Raw genomic sequence first — 22,307 nt, 5'->3', positions numbered from 1 at the left:
AGATAAATCTCAAGAAGGATCCAGTGTGTTTTGTTTAATGTAAACCAGCTTGTCTGTAGTTGAGGATGCGTTTAGTAGGAGTAATACATACAGTATATGTCTTCATTATTTTAATGTCAAGGAGAAAACACGGCTTTGTGGCAGGGAAAAAAAGAAAACATAACTCACACTTTCGAAACACTGGAGACATTTAAAGCTGCACTCAGTTCATGTTTCCACTTCCTCAAGCACAATGTTGTCTTCTATCAAACGTGCCATTTACAGGAACAGCCTTCCAGCTGGTTTGTATTGTGCTGGTACACACATGGACACAACGAGTCCTACTGAACAAATTCATGGTGACAATGGCATAGATCAAATTGTAATTTCAGTCCTTGGTATGGTTTGATTCCTACTTGTATGGGACTTTATATATATATATATATATATATATATATATATATATATATATATATATATATATATATATATATATATATATATATTAGTAGGTTCAAGCATATTGACAGTTAAAAGATACTGGCAAAGATATTGCTTCAAATAACACAATACAGTTCATTTCAAATGATGAAGCCATTTTTATGTCTAACTAAGCGGTGCTTTGCCAAATGCCATCCTGCCATTATATTATACCTTGTTTTAGTACCCTTTAGGAGATATGACCAGCATTTTCTCTGATAGGTCCTGTGACAAAGTGCCCGCCCCCGTGTATATTATCTGTTATGTGTCGCGTGTGGTGTGTTTAAATGTTGGTGTATAGACATTGGTACACGGGATATAAACGGGTCTAAAATGTAGTAATATGTGAGTACGGGGAATTGCACTTTATTAATTCACGTGCTGGGATTCAAGTGAATAATTAATTCAACTTGGGGTCGTGTTGTATATAGATGTCACGTTGTCACAGTGTATTAGCGCCAACCCGGTGAAGCCACTCACCCTCTTGACGGAGAAACAACAACAACAACAACAACAACAACAACAACAACAACAACAACAACAACAACATAAAGTATCTGCTCACCTTATTTTTGTTTAGTACTAGTCCGTTTTTGTTTGTCTTTTTATTTTGGCATAGAGTGCCGTGTCCTGTTTTCTGTTTGTTTAAACCCTTTTATTTACAATAAACCGGCGCAAACAAGCGCCATCATCATTTCAACTCATCTGTCCTGTTTGTGTATTTCATTCCTCTTCCTGGTTCTGACGCCGCCCACTTCGGCAGTGTCTGTGACAGGTCCCCATGCTTACTATTTTAAACGTAGCAATATTGCATTGTGGTTTACTTAATGTCCTTCGATTATACCAGTATTGCAAGAGTTTACTTAATTTGAATTGAATCCCTCTATTTTTCTTCCTGTTACTTTGTTAATATTATATTCTTTGCTAGTCATTGTGAAGAGTGATACAATTAGTGACACAGAATTGAGCTAAGTAACTTGAGGGGCAAATGGATTCTGTTTGTGACGTTTGAACTCATTGATTGATTGATTTATGCAAGGCTTGTTCATTTTTTAATTTTTTAATTTATTGAATAATTAATGGGCCAATTGAGTTTTATAACAGATGCGTGTTAATACTGCAGAAGCATGGATTTTGTGGTTTGACATTTGCATTGCGCATAAACAATTAGTTGCTGAATTTTCAGAAGCACTATTTTTACACTAAATAAGAAATGTGGGACTAATAAGCAAACACTCCAAATGCTTGTGGTAGAAATCCCATTCTTATTGTGTCACTAGCTCAGCTTGTGTTATCAAATTTAGAAATGCATATTCCCGTTTAGAATGTAATATCTTATCAAAATACATTTGCTTTAATATCTACTGTACCTATCTACCTCCTGTATAACCTTCTTTCCCTTTTAAATTGTTAACCCTGGTAAATGTGCATGGTCATTTTGCAGTTTTGCTATGCTTCTCCCATGTTTATATTATGCATTTACCACGGTTTGATATGTTTGACATAAGGTGCTTTACCATGCCTCTTGGCTTTACCATGCTTTCACAATACCATACATCTGGGTTTTACCATGCTTACCTGTGCTTTACCATGCTTTTACTAGACCATACCTCTCTGGGTTTTACCATTTTATCTATGCTTTACAATGATTTCACTATAGTTTACCATGCTTTCACTAGTCTTTACCATGCTTACCTGTGCTTTACCATGCTTTCACTATGATTTACCATACTTACCTATGCTTTACCTTGCTTTCACTATGCTTTATTACACTTACAAAGCTTATAACGAGCCTGTTGCTATGTTCCAAACCAGGGATTTGACTCAATGTGTCTTTAATCTGAAATAGAAACAAAAAAACAAAGGTTTGCTAGGTTTCACACTCAAGATGCATGATAGCGTGAGCAGTTTTACTGCAGTACGATGATGGAGCCCAGTACTGTATCTTGAGTTTTGAATTCCTAAACATTGAGTGAGCAGGACATCCTTCAAAGTAAGTTATTGCGTCCCAGGGGGTAAAATCATTTGCAGAGCAGGAGCAGACGCTGTGGCAGCCATGAAAGGATTAATCCTTTGCCTTGCATTTCTGAGGGTCAGGGTTTTGCAACCTGGCAGAGGCTGATATCCCAGTACACTTGTCAGTGCCTTCCTGCCTCTAAAAAAAAAAAAAAAAAAAAAAAAAAAAAAAAAGCATTAAAAACCACAGTAGCATTTTACTTGAAGAGAGCTGTGGGATTGCACAAAGTTTATTCTTTCAGCAAGAAAGGTTGGATAGGGACAAGGATTTGCAAATGAAGGCAATGTAAACCAGGAGCAATGATGCTGTTATGGAGTAAATAAAACAGTAACAGAAAAATGATACAATAAGACAAAACAGAAACACTATTAAATTAACCCAGACAGTGAGAAAAAAAATAAAATAATACAAACTGATATAGCTTAATGGAAATACACATTAAGGATTTCAGAGGTTTTGTCTTCTTATATAGTCCAGAAGGCTTTTAGGCTAACAGCTACAATGGACTATTTTAATGCAATGATGTAATCGTGGCTTTGTGTCATTTATATTCAACGTAAGAAAACAAATCTCCTGAATAGCCCGGCTGACAACAATATTGTTCAGTGTTGTTTTGTTTTTTTATTTGGATCCATTCCAAATGGTTGACATGCCTCCACAGTAACAGATCTAGCCTCCTGAAGCCTCTTCTCTGAATTCCACAGTCCCGTCCCCGTCCCCGTCCCTTTTTTTCTCTTTTAATTCTTTTTTTTTGCCTCAGTCCCCCCCTTCTGTGATTTGGGAAGAATACCTGCTTGCCCACGAAAATTAGGATGTGTCTTGCAGAGTGCATTCATTTTATTTATTTTTTGCATATTTTTTTTCTGAGGTCATGTCAAGGTTAGTTTGAATTCCATCCTACATTAAGACTTCTTTCACAGCTATTTAGCTCTGCAGCCTACTCCCTGCTGGGCTCTGCCCCCTGGGTTTGTCAGTGTTTCAGACCTGACAAATCACACACAGATAAAGCTGTTCACTTCCTTCAGCCTTCCTTAATCCACAATGTAATTTATTTATTTTCAACAGGGCACACCATTTTCCAATGAAAGAAAGCGTTTTTCGTCCATATATTTCAGCTTCATGGTAAACATGCATTGCCTGCTCACTAAATCTGTCAGCTATGACAGATATTGCCTTACAGTTAATTCCATCAGTATACTTCCAGATGTTAGGATTATGCCACAGAAAATCTTAATTAATGACAGACTACATCTCCATGCCTCAAAAAAACTGTTATTTTATAAAATTGAGCAGATCAACACTTAGCCTCCTGATTTGCAGTATAATTGTATTGCAATCTCATTACATTTTTTTCTGTTAGAAAAAATGTTGCAAAATGTTAATGCATAATTGAATACTTAGTGTAGTTTTTGTTGTTTTAATTTATAGTCTACAGAAGATTAAGACATAATTTTGAATTTAGTTTAAAATAAATAAATACATAAATAAATTCAACATATCAGCCAAATACAAATATACAATAGAACAGCCCAAAGGAAGATATAAATAAATGCAGCAATACAAGGGAACTCTGTTGAACACATGTATATAATATGTCCCAGCAGTACTCATTTGCAAACAGAAGCAGGATATATGTGATTTATAAAACTTACAGGTCATGTATAAGTCTAAAATGTATTACTGTGTTATTCCAGAGGGACTTTCCATGCCAGGTTCTAATTTCAGGAACTTCTAATAACTGTTGCTGAGCACTTCAAAGATCTCTGAGAGCGAGCAGACTGGGAAAACAGGGCTTTATTAGCAAGAGAAAATGTTTTTTTAATTATCAACTTTTTTCATGTGATTTATTTACTGCCAGTGCTCGTTGCAGGGTTACACTTTTAGCTGTTTTGACACCAATGCAGGTGTACAGGCTCAGTGCTAAACAGCTGAAGTGTGCCTCTGCGCACCTGGAAATTGCAATGGCATTGGCATTTGAATTTAATGGTTGACATCTTTAACTGTAAGCCTTACTACAAAATCAATTCTCCTATTTATTTATTTATTTATTTATTTATTTATTTTTAATTTAGTGATTTGAATTATTTCACAATTTGGTAATTAACAGATACAGACATTCACAGCTAGGCTGTGTTTCCTGTAAGTGATCTATTACACATGGTCAACTGAAATGGGAGAGAATTTAAGAGCACTATACTGATACATGCATATACCATTATTAGTACTATTGCCAAATTTAGTATACTAATGCATATTTACGTGAATCAAAACGCAAACAGCATGTTGCTCTTTCTATGAAATGTAAAGTTAATAGACATCACAACAATCCAAACTTAAATATCTCTGCTAATTTATATTTTTAAAATACATAAGACATTATTAAAACAATTGATTGATGAAACAAAGGTATTGTTGTCTATCCAGCAAGTACTGTTTTTTTTTTTTACTGCAAGATCTCTCTGAATAATGTCCTTAACATGTAACGACACCCCCTCAGTATCCCAACCCCCCACTCATCATCTTCAGCACAGAATTCACTCAGTGCATTTCAGTCCACAATTAATGTGAAAACACCATAATGCCTGTGCGACTCCTCTTGCCTAGTGGTGCGCTATTTATCATCACAGTTTTACATTGACCTTGACACCCACTTCATTAGAATAAAGATTGTCTACCATTTAGGTTACATTGTTCCTCTGCACACAGACCCAATGCAAATTTCTGTTCAGATAGAAGAGCTGCGAGCCTGTCAGAGGTCATCTGCATTAAATGATTGCAGCTATTTTCCAACTGCTTCTTTTCATTCTGCTCAATTCAGAGCAGGAGGATCACTCAAGCCCTCTGCCTCCGCACCGAGGCTGCTGGGAATTTAACTCTTTTCCCTCACTTTGCTTTAGGTCTAAGAAATGCTTTTTAATGAGGTTTGGATAGAAGCGTTTAATTGGCTGTTTAGAAATGCTCAACACACAAAAAAACTAAAATTTCCACAGATCTTTTTTAAAAAAAATTTTTTGGACCTTCTCCTCTAAGTAAACTTTTTTTTTTGATTAAGATTTACAAAGGGCCCACTTTTCATACACGCTGGCCATTATCAGTCAGTGATAATATTGTAATGTCCAACTCTATTTAAGATCTACACTGAAACATTTAACACAAAACGTGTGATAAAACCAATCAGAAATGGTCTCAGTTTTCTTCTGGAGCAGATGTTAAGTTCCTAATTTATCTCTATTATTCTGCACATAAATCAAAACAAATGTGTTGCAATGTTCAATGAAAGAAAGAAGAAAAGTCAAAGGAAATATGGTGTCGGGTTTCATAAGAGTACCTTGCAGTGATATAATTAGAATTACATTATTAATGAGGGATACTTAAAAAAGATTGTTTCATGATCTTCTATTAGTGAATTTGCAATTCATTTCAATATTTGTAGTTTGATTTATATCAAGGATAATGCAATATACGTCCAATTAACAATGCATGGCCTGTGTAATATGATTTTCAGTTAATGCAAATGGAATAAGCTGGAAGAAAGAAACCAACTGGAATCCTCAAATGTAATTTACTTCACAAGTTCTGCCGATTTTAAATGACATTGCACTTTTTAAATTTGTATTTTTTCTTCAAAGGCTGGGTAGCAAATGTCTCCTGATGAGGAAACTATATTATTCATTTACAAGGACAATCTTCCAAGCATTTATAATTTCTATTGCTTTCTTGCAGTTATTTGTCTTAAATTATTATAAATAAAGTGGGAGCAGGGTGACAATGTTTTGGTGGTGTGCAATTTGGCTGCTGTAATATATATTATACTTGAAGCTATACTAGGTACACTTTTGCCTTTCTTATTGTGTTGCTTGACAAACAGCACCGCGTAGCTAAATAAATATTCACTGAAGCTGTCCTTCAGTCTGGACCCAAGTCATCTAACCAAGTCTGATTAAAGAAAGCATACTTTGTTTTTTATAGGTGAATAAATGTTGCTTCTCTCGACAGACATATTTGGAAATATTAAAATGCACAAGTGAAAAAAAAAGGTCTTGCTTTATTTTTGTATTGTTTTGTATATAGTGTGGGCTGTTGTCTAGCAGATTCCAGCACTGTGTGTATGCAGCTGAGCTTAGGACTCTGGACCTCTGAATAAAGAGTCTTTGTTCATTACTGAATGGCATTAGGCATGGGCTTCTTATGGGGCCACCATGAAGCCTAGCATGAAGACTGGAGAAACAATGGAACAACTAGAAATGCATCTTAGTTTAATAGAAGAAACAACAAAACCACACTTTAAATTATCAAGAAAATGTACTTTAAATTGTGATTTGTATTGTAATTGTAGTATTTTAATTTGAGACCAGATTTAGTGTATTATTATTATTATTATTATTGTAGAATAAGGATTGTGTTTGTCTATGCTAATACAGGTGTATTAAAATAACTTTTTTTTCCCATCTGTTTCGAATGGAAGTGGGTTCACTTTATAAATGCTTGTCTCTTGATTTTCTGGAAATTCTTATTAACACATTGGACAATTGTGCCATGTGTACTTGTTATAAAAATATTTTGAATTCCGTCATGCTGCCTATTGTTTTCTCCCTCTTCTGAAGTTATAAGACAACAAGAGAATTCCCAGGGAGCCTTGGGGCAGAGTCCACATAGTATGGCCCATATAGCATCCTACTCCTGAGTCATCTTTTCTGGACATTCCAGTTGCTTGAATGATTCATTGTTTTATCAATCTATTTAGCAACTTTGTGTATTTTTTACAATGTACAGTTTTTTTTTTTTTTTTTTTTGTGGTAAAAAACATACATTCCAGTGCAGATGAGATCTACAAAACTTGCTTGAAATTTCTTTCTCTGACCCTTCAGTGACTAGGCACCTTGTTCTTAAACACTGAGGGGAGGCTAAAGAAAATGCTCGAGTCGTTCAATGTGAGCCTTCTATACCAGTTTGAAAATGGCTTATTCTTCTGGTCGCCATGGTGACAATTAACAGTGTTTCAAGGCTTTGTTCCAGTCTCTGTTTCAGCAGAATTTTTGGGCGTGATTTTTCATGAACACTGTTTTACAAAAGCACACATTTAGCATAAACTCTTGAGAAAGTTGTCTCAATCAGGCCTGTAACTTTTTTTTTTTTTTAATTTTGTTTTAATGAAAGTAAACATTGTACTTTCTTTTTAAAAATTTCAGGTTTGTGAGTTCAGACATCTCTCAGATGTGTAGAAAGTCTCTATATTCTATCGTATTTTTTTCTGAATGAAATCCTGCTTTTCGCAGGTTCTGTCTTTGGTTTACATTTATGGTAAATGTATAGCATTAGGCAGGATTTAAACAAGTTGTCAGTTCATGTGGCTAGGTTTGTCAAACTATTTTATTCAAGAGTATTACTCACTTGAATATTAAATGTTGTGACAAGATTATTCTGAAGGTGTTTCAAAATTAATTCAAGGAGTATATTAGTGATGTCAAAATACTGACATAAGAAATCTATGTTCACTAATGACAACTACTTCCATTTTTCAACTCTGGGTGGAAAAGAGAAAATGGTTTCTAGACAGCACACAAAAATGCTTAGGTATCAAATAAACAATATGGCATTAATGACTTGGCCTTCCTTCTTGATAGCCTAAGACTAATGTTTTTGATTTCAAACACACAGCTTCTGTTTAGGAAACAGTGTAGTATTTAATCAATACATATTTCAGCTGTGGGATTATGGCACTGTACTGTATGTTACACAATACAAAATACAATACAAAATACATGACTATTTGTACTGCAGCTGACATTGCAATAAGTCCAGAATCTTCACTGTACTGTAGAGCAAGTAAACAAGTTGCATTGCCACAACTTTAAAATGATGTCCATTTACCTTAAGTCTTTATTAGCACCTGTAGTGCTGCACCCCCCCCCCCCCCCCCCCCCCCCCCGAGACATACTGTAAAAGATAGCTGTGTACTTAATGCTCCATCTTATTCAAGCAAAAAGCTGCCTTTTGTGCCAGACTGTGCTCAAGTGTGTTCTGTTTATGGACCATGGTCCACCAGGGAGCACAAAACTGTATTTAAATACAGGTCATCTGGGTAAAGAATAATTCGTTCTTCCACTGTGTGACACAGACCCTCCAATTTTAATAATACTTTTAATCTTGTTATCACATGCATGCTATTCTCCCAAAGCTCATATGAGACTGTCTAAACTCATTCCAGTCTCTGTGAGCCTTTATGGTTCTCAGGGCTGAATGATTTATGTAATTTTATTCTAGGATTGGTTTAATGTCAGGCAGGAAATGTGAAAAGCCAGTTGATGTGGCCACTGTGTCACATGATAATCATGCGCTTATAAATATTTAATGAGCTCATTCCTCCTGCCCTGGATGTTAACTTGTATTCATGATCACCTTTTAAAAGTGGACTGCTGTGGAGCCCAGTGTTACTCTGTTCATAAGGTGGTAACTAAAGTGTTTTGCTGTGTTTGTGATCTGGGTGGGGAATACTCTGATAAAATTGGAAAACGAAAGACTACAGTAAACGCTGAACAACTTCAGAAACGCGTTTCTCATATCACTGTTACATAATGTCTCTTATATCAAGATACAATGTAAGAATCTTAAAGGTCAAACTGAAAACTTATCACAAACACTCGAAAGCACCAGCTGGTATTCATTAATTATAGAACTGCTTTTTTCTGTTATGCTACTACTGTGCTGTCCTGCGGGGTGGTGCCACACCAATGGCAAAAAGGTAAAGGGTTCGATTTTACAGTAGTCCACAAAGTTATGTTATCTGCCTCTATTGTCACAACATGTTACAAGTTATGAATAAAAATTCTTCATTTGGCAACATGACCCTGAAAAATACATTCACATTGATATGCATTTTCTGTTAAATTCCTGCATGATCCCAAATGAGCATAAACAATCTATCTGCTATGTTTTAAGGGAGTATTTTATGTCCTGAGACAGGGTTTGTTATCTATACAGTATTTTAGACAAGTTTTGTTTATAGTCCGAGCCTAGGGCCCTGTTTCTTAACCTATAAAAAAAACGGATAATCCCTGACAGGGTTTTTTTTTTTTTTTTGTTGTTTTTTTTTTTGTTTGTTTTTTTAAATTTTTTATGTTCAGGTTATTCAATGTGAAGTTGAGTTATTATGTTGTTCTTTTCCCTGTATGATTCCTGATTTACTCTTCTTGATACTGTGGAAATGTCCAGATTTGTAAACACTTACAACTGCTCTCTGAAAATAAATAATGTCTGTCAACAAAGAAATCACTGTTATGAAAAGTTTAATCTTGCAACAGAAATAAAAAAGTGAAAGGGATTGATGACTAAAAAAAACACTTAAGTCCAGGCCATCAAACAATAGTGATGAAAAATGATGCAGTGACTGTCAACAAAAACCCTGACATACTTTTAAACACTAGAAAACGCTTTAGTCATAATGATGAATGACAACCAGAAATATGAATACAATATCGGTTTATGCAAAAAAAGAGAAAAAAACAGCAATTAACCACAAAATGGTAGTATGTTATGACATCACATAAATGTATTCTAGTCTACCACAAGACCATAACATAATTAATTTGATAACAATGACCCTCACCTGATTACAGAAATAAGCTCTAGCTGCAGTCAGTATTAAACAGTTTTATGAAAGAAAGAATTGTTGACCTGTGGTCAATATGCTATGACCTTTACTATGACCTTTGATGTAACATGAGAATTATGGACATCACTCTCCTATTAGTCGATTTACTTAGCGTTACCTGTTCATTAAGAAAATGTTAAAATGCAGGCAAGGTTGTTTCATATTCATGAGCAAGACTGTTTGCCCTCACTTTTTCAATCTCGACCATTCTGCTTTTTGCTTAATGATCTCTTCTATTTTTATACAGGGCAACAGTGTGGAAATGGCAATGTGGCAGCCTAAGAAGGCACAATTACTGGGCAGAGTTGAATCGTTGAAGAGAAGCGGAGCTGTGCTACCAACAGATCTCGAGGACAAAGTAGGAGCATTGACAAAGAAATGGGATCTATTGGAGGTACAGAGATGCTTTTAAATGTTCTATGAATGCTGGGTTAGTTTCAACAACATATATCCGTTAGAGGGATTAAATGGTAGCAAACATTTCCGAAACTGCATTCAAGATGAATCATTGCTAAGTTGTCCTTCAGTCGAATTTGTGATTTAAAATCAACACTTTTTTTTTTTTTTTTTTTTTTTTTAAGTCAATTAAAGTCATATGCAGGTAGTGATATGTATAGTAGTTCCACAGATTTTGGACATCATCCAAAGTGTGTGTTTTTATCTCATTCAGTTATCCTTTTTGCTTCAGCTGTGTCCTTCGCCATCTTATGAATCACCTAAAGAATGAACCAACCAAATATTTTGCCCAAAAATGAAGAATTACATGGATTCTTGGCTAGAGCCTGCTGGTAAATTGATGGCCTCACTGGCTGAGGTTAAGTTTCAGTGGGAAGATTCTAAAAGGACCACATCTGATGGGAAACGGCAAAGCTATATTTCCTGTCCCGTTTTTACAGTTCTGCTTACCTAGCTGTTTATTTGGCTGGGGAAATTCACATAGGAGTGGGTGTCCAGGCAACCGAATGAAGTGAAAAGAAATTTGACAACTCCCAATATCTAAATACTATGAAAAAGTCTATTGTTGTTTTAAGAAATACACAAACTCACAAGCCCCACAGAGGAGACAACCCTTTCTACTTAGCTAGGAATACGGGTTTAAAACACACTTACGGACTTATAGTATAATACAGCACATTACTGGCAATAGGATGTCTTGAAAGTATACAGTATAACATTTACATTTCAGTTTTGAAAAACAAAAAGCACACCGGAATTAAAAAAGAACAAGAGCAAAATGTCATTAGCATAAATGTTATTAAAGAAAAAAAGGCTTTAATTTCACCTTGCCAACGAATATTTCTACCACAATGACTCAATGTTAATTGACATTTAAAATAAATAATAAAGATGAAAAATGTAAATCCTGACAATTTAAAAAATATAAAATAAAGTGCTGTTGGTTTGAATATTTCTTTCATCTTAGTTGAGCAGTGTGGAATAAAAATACATTAGAATGAAATGTCAGTGGTGCGTAGAGTTTAATCTGTGAAATTTTGTTCCCTGTGCTGCACATTACTCTGTCTCAATTGCATATTAAACAAGCCTATCAAGGCAGGCATTGGCATCTGCTGTGCTGACACAAATTGTGAATTAAATGAAATTGATGTCCTCTGTCGTATATTTATGAAGACAGACCATTCTCTGAAGTATTCTGCTTATGAAGAATTTATGATTGCAAACTGTTCCAGAACAAAATAAAGTGGCAATAAATTCTTTTTTGTAACCCTACCCTCCAAGGGCATTGATTTCACCTCCTGCTGTTACATTTGTCACAGCACAAAAACAATAGCTAAATCTGGAATCCATTGAGAGCTTTCAAATTATCAATATTCAAACCACAAAAAAAAAGAAAACAAGCATCTTGCTTGTACTGGCTCTTAATCATGTGAAAGTACATGTGCAGAGCATTAGGAGCTAGAAAAGGGTTTTACAATATTTTTATGATAACCTTGTTAAATGCATACTTTATAACTTTACAAGTTTGTTTTTCAATTAATTAACTGTGTGGTGTATTCTGTATTTTACAGCATTTATTCATCACCTTGTTAGTCTGACTAACCCTTTTGCGGTGTTTATCTATATGTCATACCACTGAAGGGTATTTACGTACATCTCCCCTACTTAGATTACCAATGACTTTCAAGATGGCTGTAATAATTCACAGAGCATTTTGTGAATTAAGTTCTATTATTCTTTAATCATTTGCCAACCCAATCTATATCATCATAGCAGTTCATTTTACTGACAATACATTTGTTCATGTGTTTTGGTTAGTTTCCAATGAAAATAGCTTATATCCAGTGTAATGGTTCATGTAAGGGCCATGTATGATATGGAGTGGAGAAATCCCTCATCTTTGCCTCTCTAAGTGCTCAGGTGTCACATCATGACCGACTCCCTCTGTTTTATGTATCTCTTAATTACTCTTGTAGTAAACACTTGCATTTAATGAAACACAAATATGTTAATACTGAACTAATTATTAAAGATGCGTGCCGAGTGCAGAAATTATAGAGTAGCTAATTGATGTGGAGCAACAAAATAGCCACTTCATTGCTGATTCATTATCAAATTCGCTTTCATTACAAGTACTACAGAGACGACATACAAAAGAGTGATAATTACACCAAATGTTGTATATTAATTGGATAATCATGTATTTTGTGCTGGTGAATGCCTTTTCAAAATGCACAGTATTGGCACTGTCCTGAAAGCCATGTTTCCGTGTTACACAATTAATTGACCTAGGACAGTTGAGGTGAAGCTTCTTGTTTTTAGGGGTTTTTGGTATGCTCGGTTAGAGGAGCAAAGAGGTACCATGCCTTCTTAAAATGATTAAAGTATACCTTTAAAAAACTGCTAAAACAGGAATTTACCAAAAATGTTAAATAATGGCAGTGTGCAGATTAAAAAAAATAACAGTGCTGTAGCAGAAAGGCAGGAAATGATGCCGAAGCCATAAAAGGGCATGTTGTAAATTGTGTTTTGTTTGTATTTTGTGGATTTACAAGGTGAATGTGCTTTATTTCTTTTTTTTTTTTCTTTTGTTCTGTCAGAAATCTCTGAGGGAGCGGATGCCTGGCAGAGGGACAGAGCAGACTGGGGTGGGCCCACGTGACCTGCTCTCGCCTGAGACTGGCAGCCTAGTGCGGCAGCTGGAGGTCAGGGTCAAAGTGCTTAAAGGGTGGCTGAGAGATACCGAGCTTTTCATCTTCAACTCCTGTCTGAGGAAAGAGAAGGAGGAAACACTGCACACCCAGAAACAGCTGCAATACTTTAAGGTAACAGGTTTTAAAATTCAATATTTGCACATACTGTCTGCGCCACCATGCTCACACCTGTATACTGCATGCAGCAAAACAGTTTCCAAACTGGGTGTTTTATAGGATGCTATTCTTACGAAGTATACTCAGATGCAAAATTACAGTGGTTTACATGGTTTAGGGGTGGGGGGGAATTCTGCCCCAAAACGTGCCCCAAAACGTCAGTTAGAAAACGTGTTTGTTTAAAGGAGATGGTGATTTAGGGATGGCAGGAATTGCGTTTTCTGGTAGCATCTGGTTAATTGCAGGTGTGGAAGTTTAGCAGGGGGGTCTTTAGCATTGGATTAATCTTTATATAGCAGCTGTTATAATGGACTTTATATAGAGGAATTCAGGTATTGTTAAGACTGCATAAAACTAACAGCAACAATGAATTATTATTTACCAGAATAACAAGAGAGCTTACTAATAATGTGCACTACCTTCAGGTATTTAGATACAGAGCCTTTGTATAACTGTCCAGCAAATTAACCAGTATATTGCATGTTATACTGAAGCAAATCAATACACAACGAATCACATACATTTAAAATGCATTGATTAAAACCAATTTCTCAGCAGACTGTGTAATAATTCAAACAACAAAGTCTATACATTTAATTAGACCTTGTTTGTCTGTTGTGGAATAGTGTTTTACCTATGATCCTTAGGTTTTGTTTGAACCAATATGGAAATCTGCTGCAGTATTATCAGTTTCTTTTTGATCACCTTCATTAAGCATATTTGACCTTTTGTTTATGTAGCATTGATCATTGACTGACTAGCCAAAGCAATGAACCAAATGATTTTGCTGTACTAGATGTGCAGTGGTCTACCAGTGAAAACACATTAAATTGTATTTGGCGAATGTTTGTAATTATCAGCCATTGTCAATGTCACAGAGACATATTTAGGTACTGGTCAACAATACCTTCCTGTGTTGTGACATGTGATATTGTGATTCAGCTATCAACCATACATGGAATAAATTGTTGGAGAAAGCATTCTTTCTATTGCAAAAAATCCTATCACAGAGGGAGGTACAAAGACACACCAAACATTGATTTCGTAGCAATGAACTGGGGGGAAATGATTAGAAATATTGATAAGTGCATCTCTTGTGGACATAACAGCCATAACATTGCAAAGCAAAAAAAGCAGAAAATGAGAAAAAAATTGATCAAAGAACATTTAACGATCATATATCTGTTTTAGAAATGACGCTGAAATGACAGGCTTTGAGAAAGGTCATCATCAGGAGAATAGTTTATAGTTATAGTTCAAGGTAGGGAGGTTGATTGTAAAGGCAACAGTAAAAGATGGCTTCTCCGTATAGTGGCTCTGATATCACCAAAAGGGATATTATTATTTTTTTTTTTTTTACTGTCACTTAATATCTAAACAGAGTACAGAACATTCCATGGCATAAATTCCTAAGTGGTTTTAACTTTGCCTATAATTCATCCTGAATTGGGCCTCTTCAGCTGATTTGACAACACCCTTCTTAGATTGGTCTTATTAGCCCCTTAAATTCCAATGGACAAAGGAAATTCTAGCTTTTAGAAAGTGTACTGAAGTCATTTTAAAGTTGATAAAGGATTTAGGGGCGAGGCAGAGGGGGCAGAGGCTTTTAATTTGAAGGGTCTTAATGTTAAGTTGTCTGTCGTTACATGGAAGTTGGAAAAACACCTTTGCAATAACATTAGAATACCCAGTGTAAGGGCTGAGCAGAACCATTAACAGAACAGAAGCATTGAAACATGTATTAAACCGCATTGGTTTAAAGATGGTAGCACACTGGCACTAACATGGTACCATGTTTTAGATCAGCCAAACTATTCTGTTTCTTAAAATCATGAAGTTTTATTTGAAAATTTTTGAAGAACGCCTGGTTTTACAAACCCTAATTTAAATGTAACGCTAATCTTGGACTACCTTAAGGTATCACTACAGTAGGTAGAACAAGATTAATGCTAATCAGTCTGTATAACCGTTATATGAATGTTATAAATGGAACATAGATTATAGGAGATCCAGAGGATGAGAGTAGAATGAAAGTAGGGTCATCTCAGTGTATCTCAGTATACAGAAGGCACATGTCTTAAATCACAGCATGGTAAAAAACAAACAAAAAAAATGTTACTCGTAGTGTTATCTTTAAATCTAATGCAGTTTGGAGTTTTATTCAGCAATACTCAAAGTATATCCCTATAACTCTCAGGATTTAAAAAGAATGGAGTCTGACAGGCCTAGGGTTAAAGCAAGCAATTAACAGTTACTGTCAATAGTGGCAACATTAAATCATTAGTGATCGTAGACCAAACCAAATCGCCACAGGGAAGGTCAAGACCAATCAACAGGTGCACTTTCAGTAAGGCTTGTTCTGTCCTTTCCCTGCTTCTGTAGCCTTCATCAGGCTAATAAAATGTGACAGCATTGCTATAATATCAATACTTTCTCCATGATTAGGAATAAGAATCTCCTATCCGATGCCAGGCAGTAACCACATTACAGTAGGTCTGTGCAAGTGCTTGCTTGTAAAAGTGCCAAATTAACTATTAGTTTTTCATCTTCGGTCAATAAAGGGCAGGCAGGTGACAGCTAAGAGAGACACAATTATTAATCATACAAATTGAGAGAAAATATATCGTTTTAATGCATACAGTACATATGTTGTATAGAAGTAACTGGATCAGTTATCTTTCTCATTATAATAGCAGTGGCCATTATGTTGTGACAGGCCCTCTCCTAGGTTTCCAATAGAAAGAAGTATTGACATTTGCAAAGCCTTAGGTGCCATGTAGTGCTTTTTCTACCCTTGCTTCTGGATTTTACTATGGAGGAAAATAATAGAGACATTCCTGGCACCAAAATCATCATGTTGCACAGCGAAGGAGATTAAGATTCTGAGTGTAGTAAAAACATATCTGGTAGAAAACATTTTCATTGTGCTGCAGTGTTGTTTGAGGTATTCTGTTGTCTTACTGACTGTTCAGCAACATTGACATTTTATGGTTGTAGTAAGCCAGGTAGAAGAATGCACTGTTTTGATATATGAAGCGTGTTAAAGTGTTGTTTTAACAATAGTTTTTCATATTTAAGAAGTCCATGTTGTAGTTGTACTGTCTGTAAATGAGCATGGGCATGTCATGTATAACCTTCTTCTTATTCAAGTAATAGCAGGAGCATCAATTTTGAGGACATAACATGACATAGGACCAAGAAAGTATTTTATAGTACTTTACAGCTTTGGCTAAAAGTTTTGCATTACTTAGAAGTGTAGGATTGAGGCATAATAATAATTAAAAAAAAAACTATATGAACATAATTTAGATATTTTATTAAACATCATGTAATCCAAGAAACTACAAAATGATATAGTCTACAGGAAGTCATAATTGTAGTACAGTAGTTCATGTTAGATCTCGAAATGTCACATTTTCCATTTTTGTCAGTTTTTTTGTTTAAATATATGGGAAACTGCAAAGCAGTATGTAATTCAATATGATAATGTAACATTATTCAACAAGTTTCACTCAACTGTGTGACGCAAAATGAGTTAATTGTACAGGACGGTGCAAAACTTTTGGTCATAGCTGTAGATTGCAGGGTGTATATAAGCAAGTGATTATGTCATAATACCTGGGAAAGGACCAAATACTTTCCTGTTTTTGCATGGTAACTACTGGTGGAATGTGCATAGGCTGTTACCGTGGTAATTTTAACAGGTATCACGATGAGCTTCAGGCCATTTGCTTCTAATTACACTGTAGTTACCATGGAGCCATTGATAACCCAGGCAATGCAATGTGAATGCATGGCTATTCATGCACTGTAATCTTAAGTGCTGCTAGTATTTATTATTTATTAAACTGTTTTGGTTTCGGAAGCTTGTAAAGAAGCCACCAGTGTTTTTTTTTTTTTATTTATTTTTATTTATAGAACCAGCTCTTCCTTTGTTAGTGTAATGTTTGTCTAATTTTGACTTTGTTTACCTGCCAAAGTTATTACAAATGGCCAGTTTATCATATTGTGATGTACTCAGTTGTATTTTACAATCACATTACATGTTTTTAAAAGACAAAGGGACTAGTAAATATGATAAAACAGGACAGGAAACTGCTGAGCCAAAATCTAATTTAAATGTAATAGTGTTTAATATTTATTAGAAAATGTAAGGAAATGCAATAACGAGCAACAGGGATTTTCATAAATTGAACTCTGAATGTGTTGTACTACAAGTGCTATGCAAGATACACCAGTGGTGGTTCTATACTTTCAGTACAGCTCATCTGTGTGTGTGTTGAAACAGCTACATGTATATATGGGTAAGCAATGGATCCTGTGGGTAAAATGAAATGAAATGTACTCGTGTGTAGGTCACACACTTTTAATATTTAATATTTCTCCTATTTATGAGTTAACATAAAACCAGACACTAGCATAATTTGCATTTTTTTCTGATGGACTGCAGTGTCATGGAAATTTATCAGATCCAGTGGCTGAGCTTGGGGCAATGCAGGGCAGAAACCATTCACCCTAGTGGAGGGTGAAAAAGAAATTTGGGCAAGTTGTGGAAACATTAATGGAAATGCTGCTCTGCAATAAATTGAATGGTAAAATTCACAGTCATATATTGGCATAAGTAGAGCTTTTGGAATTTGTCATCTGCGTTATTTAAAATTCTTAAATATTAGAGGTATGCTTTTTCTTTATTATAGAAATAATAGAATCCCACCTATTACAGAGTTATAGTAATCTAAATTACAATTATAGTGCTTGTGAGGCATGTGAGTAAAATGGATTTTCCAGACAGTGATTTATGTGTAAAAATTAAAATTTTATTTAATATTACACAGAAAAAAGAAAAATAATAAAGAAGGATGTGAGGGAGGGAGTGCTGGAGTAATCAAAAATAAAGGAACAGAAGCCTCTTAGTCCTCTTCACGTTCTGCTTAAATCCAAAAATAAAACAAAAAGGAATAAAAACAGCAAAGAGCCAAGTTAGTAAAGCCTCCGTTCGTGACACAGTCCAAACTCCCACATACTTCCCTCCAGCCTTTTTTCACCCGCCTCTATTCCTTAGGACCAACCCCGAACACAGTAGCACGTTCCCTTTAGTATGCAAACCCCGCCCCAGTAGTCAGTGGATCACCAATCCCAAACTGACAGGTATCCTTAATTTCACTTGACTCTAGTGGCTGGAATTTACATACTCGTACTTCCGCCCCTCACCAAGGTGCCGCCCCTCAAAAAGATGACTTTTGTCATGGTCACAAGACCTTGGTAAGGGAAGTCCCGAGTTGGTTTGATGCCTTCTACTGTTGGGAGGCTGAATTGTAGACCGAAACCCCTTTGACTCATCACATATCCCACCCCTCAGAGTGGAGCCGAAGGAACACTCGGAAACCTCTAACCCCTCCTTTTCCCCTCCCTCCCGGGAAAAAAAATCAGCGTTTTGATGTAACTTACCTGCACGATGCCTTATTTGAAAGACGAAGGGTTGGAGCGCCAGGTACCACCGCGTAATCCTAGCGTTTGAATCCTTCATTGTGTCTAACCACTTTAAAGGGGCGTGATCTGTGATGAGTACAAAGGGTCGTCCCAGAAGATAGTATTTTAAGGACTCCACCGCCCATTTTACTGCCAGGCATTCTTTCTCTACCACAGAGTACCTTTGTTCTCTCGGCAGTAACTTCCGACTAATATATAATATCGGGTGTTCTATACCATTTTTTTCCTGGGACAGAACCGCCCCCAGACCAGTCTGCGATGTATCGGTCTGAAGGATGAACCCTCGGCTGAAATCCGGGCTTACTAATGCTGGGGCCTGACTCAAATTAGTTTTAATAGATTCAAAGGCAGTCTGACACTCTGCACTCCACTTAATTTTATTTGGAGTGTTCTTTTTAGTGAGATCAGTGGGAGGGGCAGCTATAGTGGAAAAGTGTGGAATAAAGCGGCGGTAATAACCAGCCAATCCCAACAATGATCTCACCTGGGTTTTTGTGGTAGGTACCGGTGAATCCAACAAAGCCTGGACTTTTGAAACCAATGGTTTCACTCTACCCTTACCCATTATGAAACCTAAATATTTTGTTTCTTCTTTTCCAATAGCGCACTTTGCCATGTTCGCTGTGAGCCCCGCCTTCCTCAGAGACTAGACTAGACTGTAGGACGACTTTTAATCTACTCAAATGTTCTTTCCAGGAAGAACTGTATATGACTACATCATTGATATATGCAGCTGCATACTCTCGATGAGGTTGTAATACCCTGTCCATCAGTCTCTGGAAAGTTGCGGGAGCTCCATTTGAAGTCCAAACGGCATAGTACAAAATTGAAAAAGACCATCTGGGGTTGAAAATGCCGTTTTCTCACGAGAGGCTTTTGCTAATGGAATTTGCCAGTATCCTTTCGTCAGATCCAAAGTTGAAATAAACCAAGCTCGCCCCAGCCTGTCTAAGAGTTCATCTACCCGAGGCATGGGATATGCATCAAACTTAGAGATAGCATTCACCCTCCTAAAGTCTATACATAACCGTAGTGACCCATCTGGTTTGTCTATTGGTACAATTGGGCTACACCACTCACTTCGGGAAGGTTCAATTATCCCAAGTTTCAACATACACTCCACCTCCCTCCGGACAGAATCTCTCCGACTTTCTGGAATGCGATACGGTCTCTGTCTAACTCTCAGACCTGGCGGAGTGATAATAGCATGTTCAATCAAATGCGTTCTTCTGGGCACGTTAGAAAACACATCACCAAACATTTTGATTAAATTGCTTACCCACTTTGAGATTGTCATATGCCAATCGACCGACTAATTCTAAGCGATCGCGTAGCTGTAATACATATTTCACTATATTTTTAGAGTCTTTTGACTGTTCTTCCCAGCCTTCTCTTATGAGATCCAAGATACCCCGCGGCTGCCGACCGTACAAGAGCTCAAATGGAGAGAACCCCGTTGAGGATTGTGGTACCTCACGAACTGCAAAGAGCAAGTAGGGAAGCAGTTTAGCCCAATTACGTTTCTCCTGATCTACAAAGTGGCGCAACATACTTTTTAAAGTCTGATTAAATCATTCAACAAGCCCATCCGTAAGAGGATGAAAAACTGAGGTTCGAATTGAATGGATTTTCAATAATTTGTATAATTGCTGAATACAGCCAGACATAAAATTAGTGCCCTGATCAGTGAGAATTTCTTTTGGGATTCCCACCCTAGAAAATATTTTAACCAATTCATTTGCTACTACTTCTGCACTCATAGAGCGTAAGGGAACAGCTTCTGGATATCGTGTTGCGTAGTCCACTACTACCAAAATATACCGATATCCTGACTCTGCTCCCTCCAGAGGGCCTACTAAATCTACACCAATCCTCTCAAACGGTACTCCAGTAATTGGCAGTGAGACCAGAGGTGCGGGGCGAACTAACTTAGGGGCCGCTAATTGACATTCCGGACACTCAGATACATACTTCCGCACAAGACCATAAACCCCTGGCCAAAAAAACCGGGCCAGAATTCGTTCCTGAGTCTTTTCAGTTCCCAAATGACCTGAAAATGGAATGTCATGCGCCAATCTCATGACTTCTGACTGAAAAGGCCTAGGAACCAATAACTGTTTTACGAGCTGTCCCGTCCCGGGAGCCCGGGTTATTCTATATAATAAGTGCTCAGATACAGAAAAATGCAGAAATACTACTGGTTGTCCTTCCTGCCTATCCTTCCCCTCAACATATCTAACCTGTTTCCAAGCATACTGTAATGTGGGATCATTTTGTTGTTCATAGCCCTGGTCAATATCTCGGTCCCAATGATTAGGTACGCTGAGAGGAGTGTCTTTTATTATGTGACCTTCCACATCAGTAACCTCGCAGCCCCGGTCACACTGAACACCTACTCCTTTACCCTGCCGTTTACAAGATTGGTTTACCTTTGAGTCAGACCCCTCCCCTTGTCGTCTCAGAGTTCCCTCATATTTTACCACCCTGCGCTCTCTCTTTGTTTTTCTCGGGCGGATTTTAGGGTTAAACAGGTCGGATTGTAACGGGAAAATCTCGCCAATTGTTTTCTCCCATTGCTTAGATTGTCCCCTGGTAGAAACTAAGACCATTTCCCGACCTAAAATACGATCAAAAAACGGCCAGTCTCTTCCCAGGAGAACAGGGTATGGTAAACATTGCGCTACAGCCACTTTAACGTAAGCTGAATAATCACCTACAGTAAGTCTAACTTTAGTGGTGGGATAAACCCGAGTTTCTCCATGGATACATGAGATAGCCACTTTACCCTGTGGCTCCCAGGTTACCCCATCCAAGAGAGCTTGTCGAATCAATGTTTGTGCACACCCAGAGTCCGCAAATGCATTAGTACTCTTATCCCTGACCTGTACTCTTAATTGATAAGGGCCCTCCCAACATTCCCCAGTGTTCTTACCTGTTACTGCCGACCAGGATCTTCTTGCCAGGTCTACCTCCATCATCGGACAATCCCTGGCTATATGTCCGGGCTCATTGCATCGGTAACAAACTGGGGTAGAAGGCACCAACGGGGTTTGCTTGTCCTGTGAGTCGGTGACTGACAGGTTAGGGGGTTTTTCTCTTGCCCAAGATGGGGCTAACCTCGACCTCCATGGTCTGAAGGTCTGGTTACCTCCTCTGGGCTTCACTGATGGGTTGGTCCTGTTTAGTTTAGGCGCAGGAGTGGGGTCAGAGGCGGCGCCTTCATTCGCATCCTCATAAGCCTCCGCCAGGATGATGGCCTTCTCGAGAGTGGTAGGTTGATTCCTTTTAACCCACTCCCGATTTCCTGGCGGTAGTATGGAGGCGAACTGCTCTGTAGCGATCTTCTGCACCAGTTCTTGGGGTG

The 22,307-nt window shown here is 37.1% G+C and overlaps 1 protein-coding gene across 3 annotated transcripts in view; it reads left to right on the top strand.

The window, feature by feature from the left end:
* The window catches only part of LOC121324116 (A-kinase anchor protein 6-like), a 115,607-nt gene that overhangs the window by 79,945 nt on the left and 13,355 nt on the right, over positions 1–22,307 (top strand). For all 3 annotated transcript variants that reach the window (XM_041265598.1, XM_041265600.1, XM_041265599.1), the window contains exons 10-11: positions 10,375–10,521; positions 13,184–13,408. In XM_041265598.1, the coding sequence (XP_041121532.1) occupies positions 10,375–10,521; positions 13,184–13,408 (372 nt within the window). The remainder of the gene's footprint in view (positions 1–10,374; positions 10,522–13,183; positions 13,409–22,307) is intronic.

This window comes from Polyodon spathula, chromosome 12 (genome assembly GCF_017654505.1).
Source record: "Polyodon spathula isolate WHYD16114869_AA chromosome 12, ASM1765450v1, whole genome shotgun sequence".
NCBI classification, from domain to species: domain Eukaryota; kingdom Metazoa; phylum Chordata; class Actinopteri; order Acipenseriformes; family Polyodontidae; genus Polyodon; species Polyodon spathula.
This window is presented reverse-complemented; position numbering and strand designations above follow the sequence as displayed.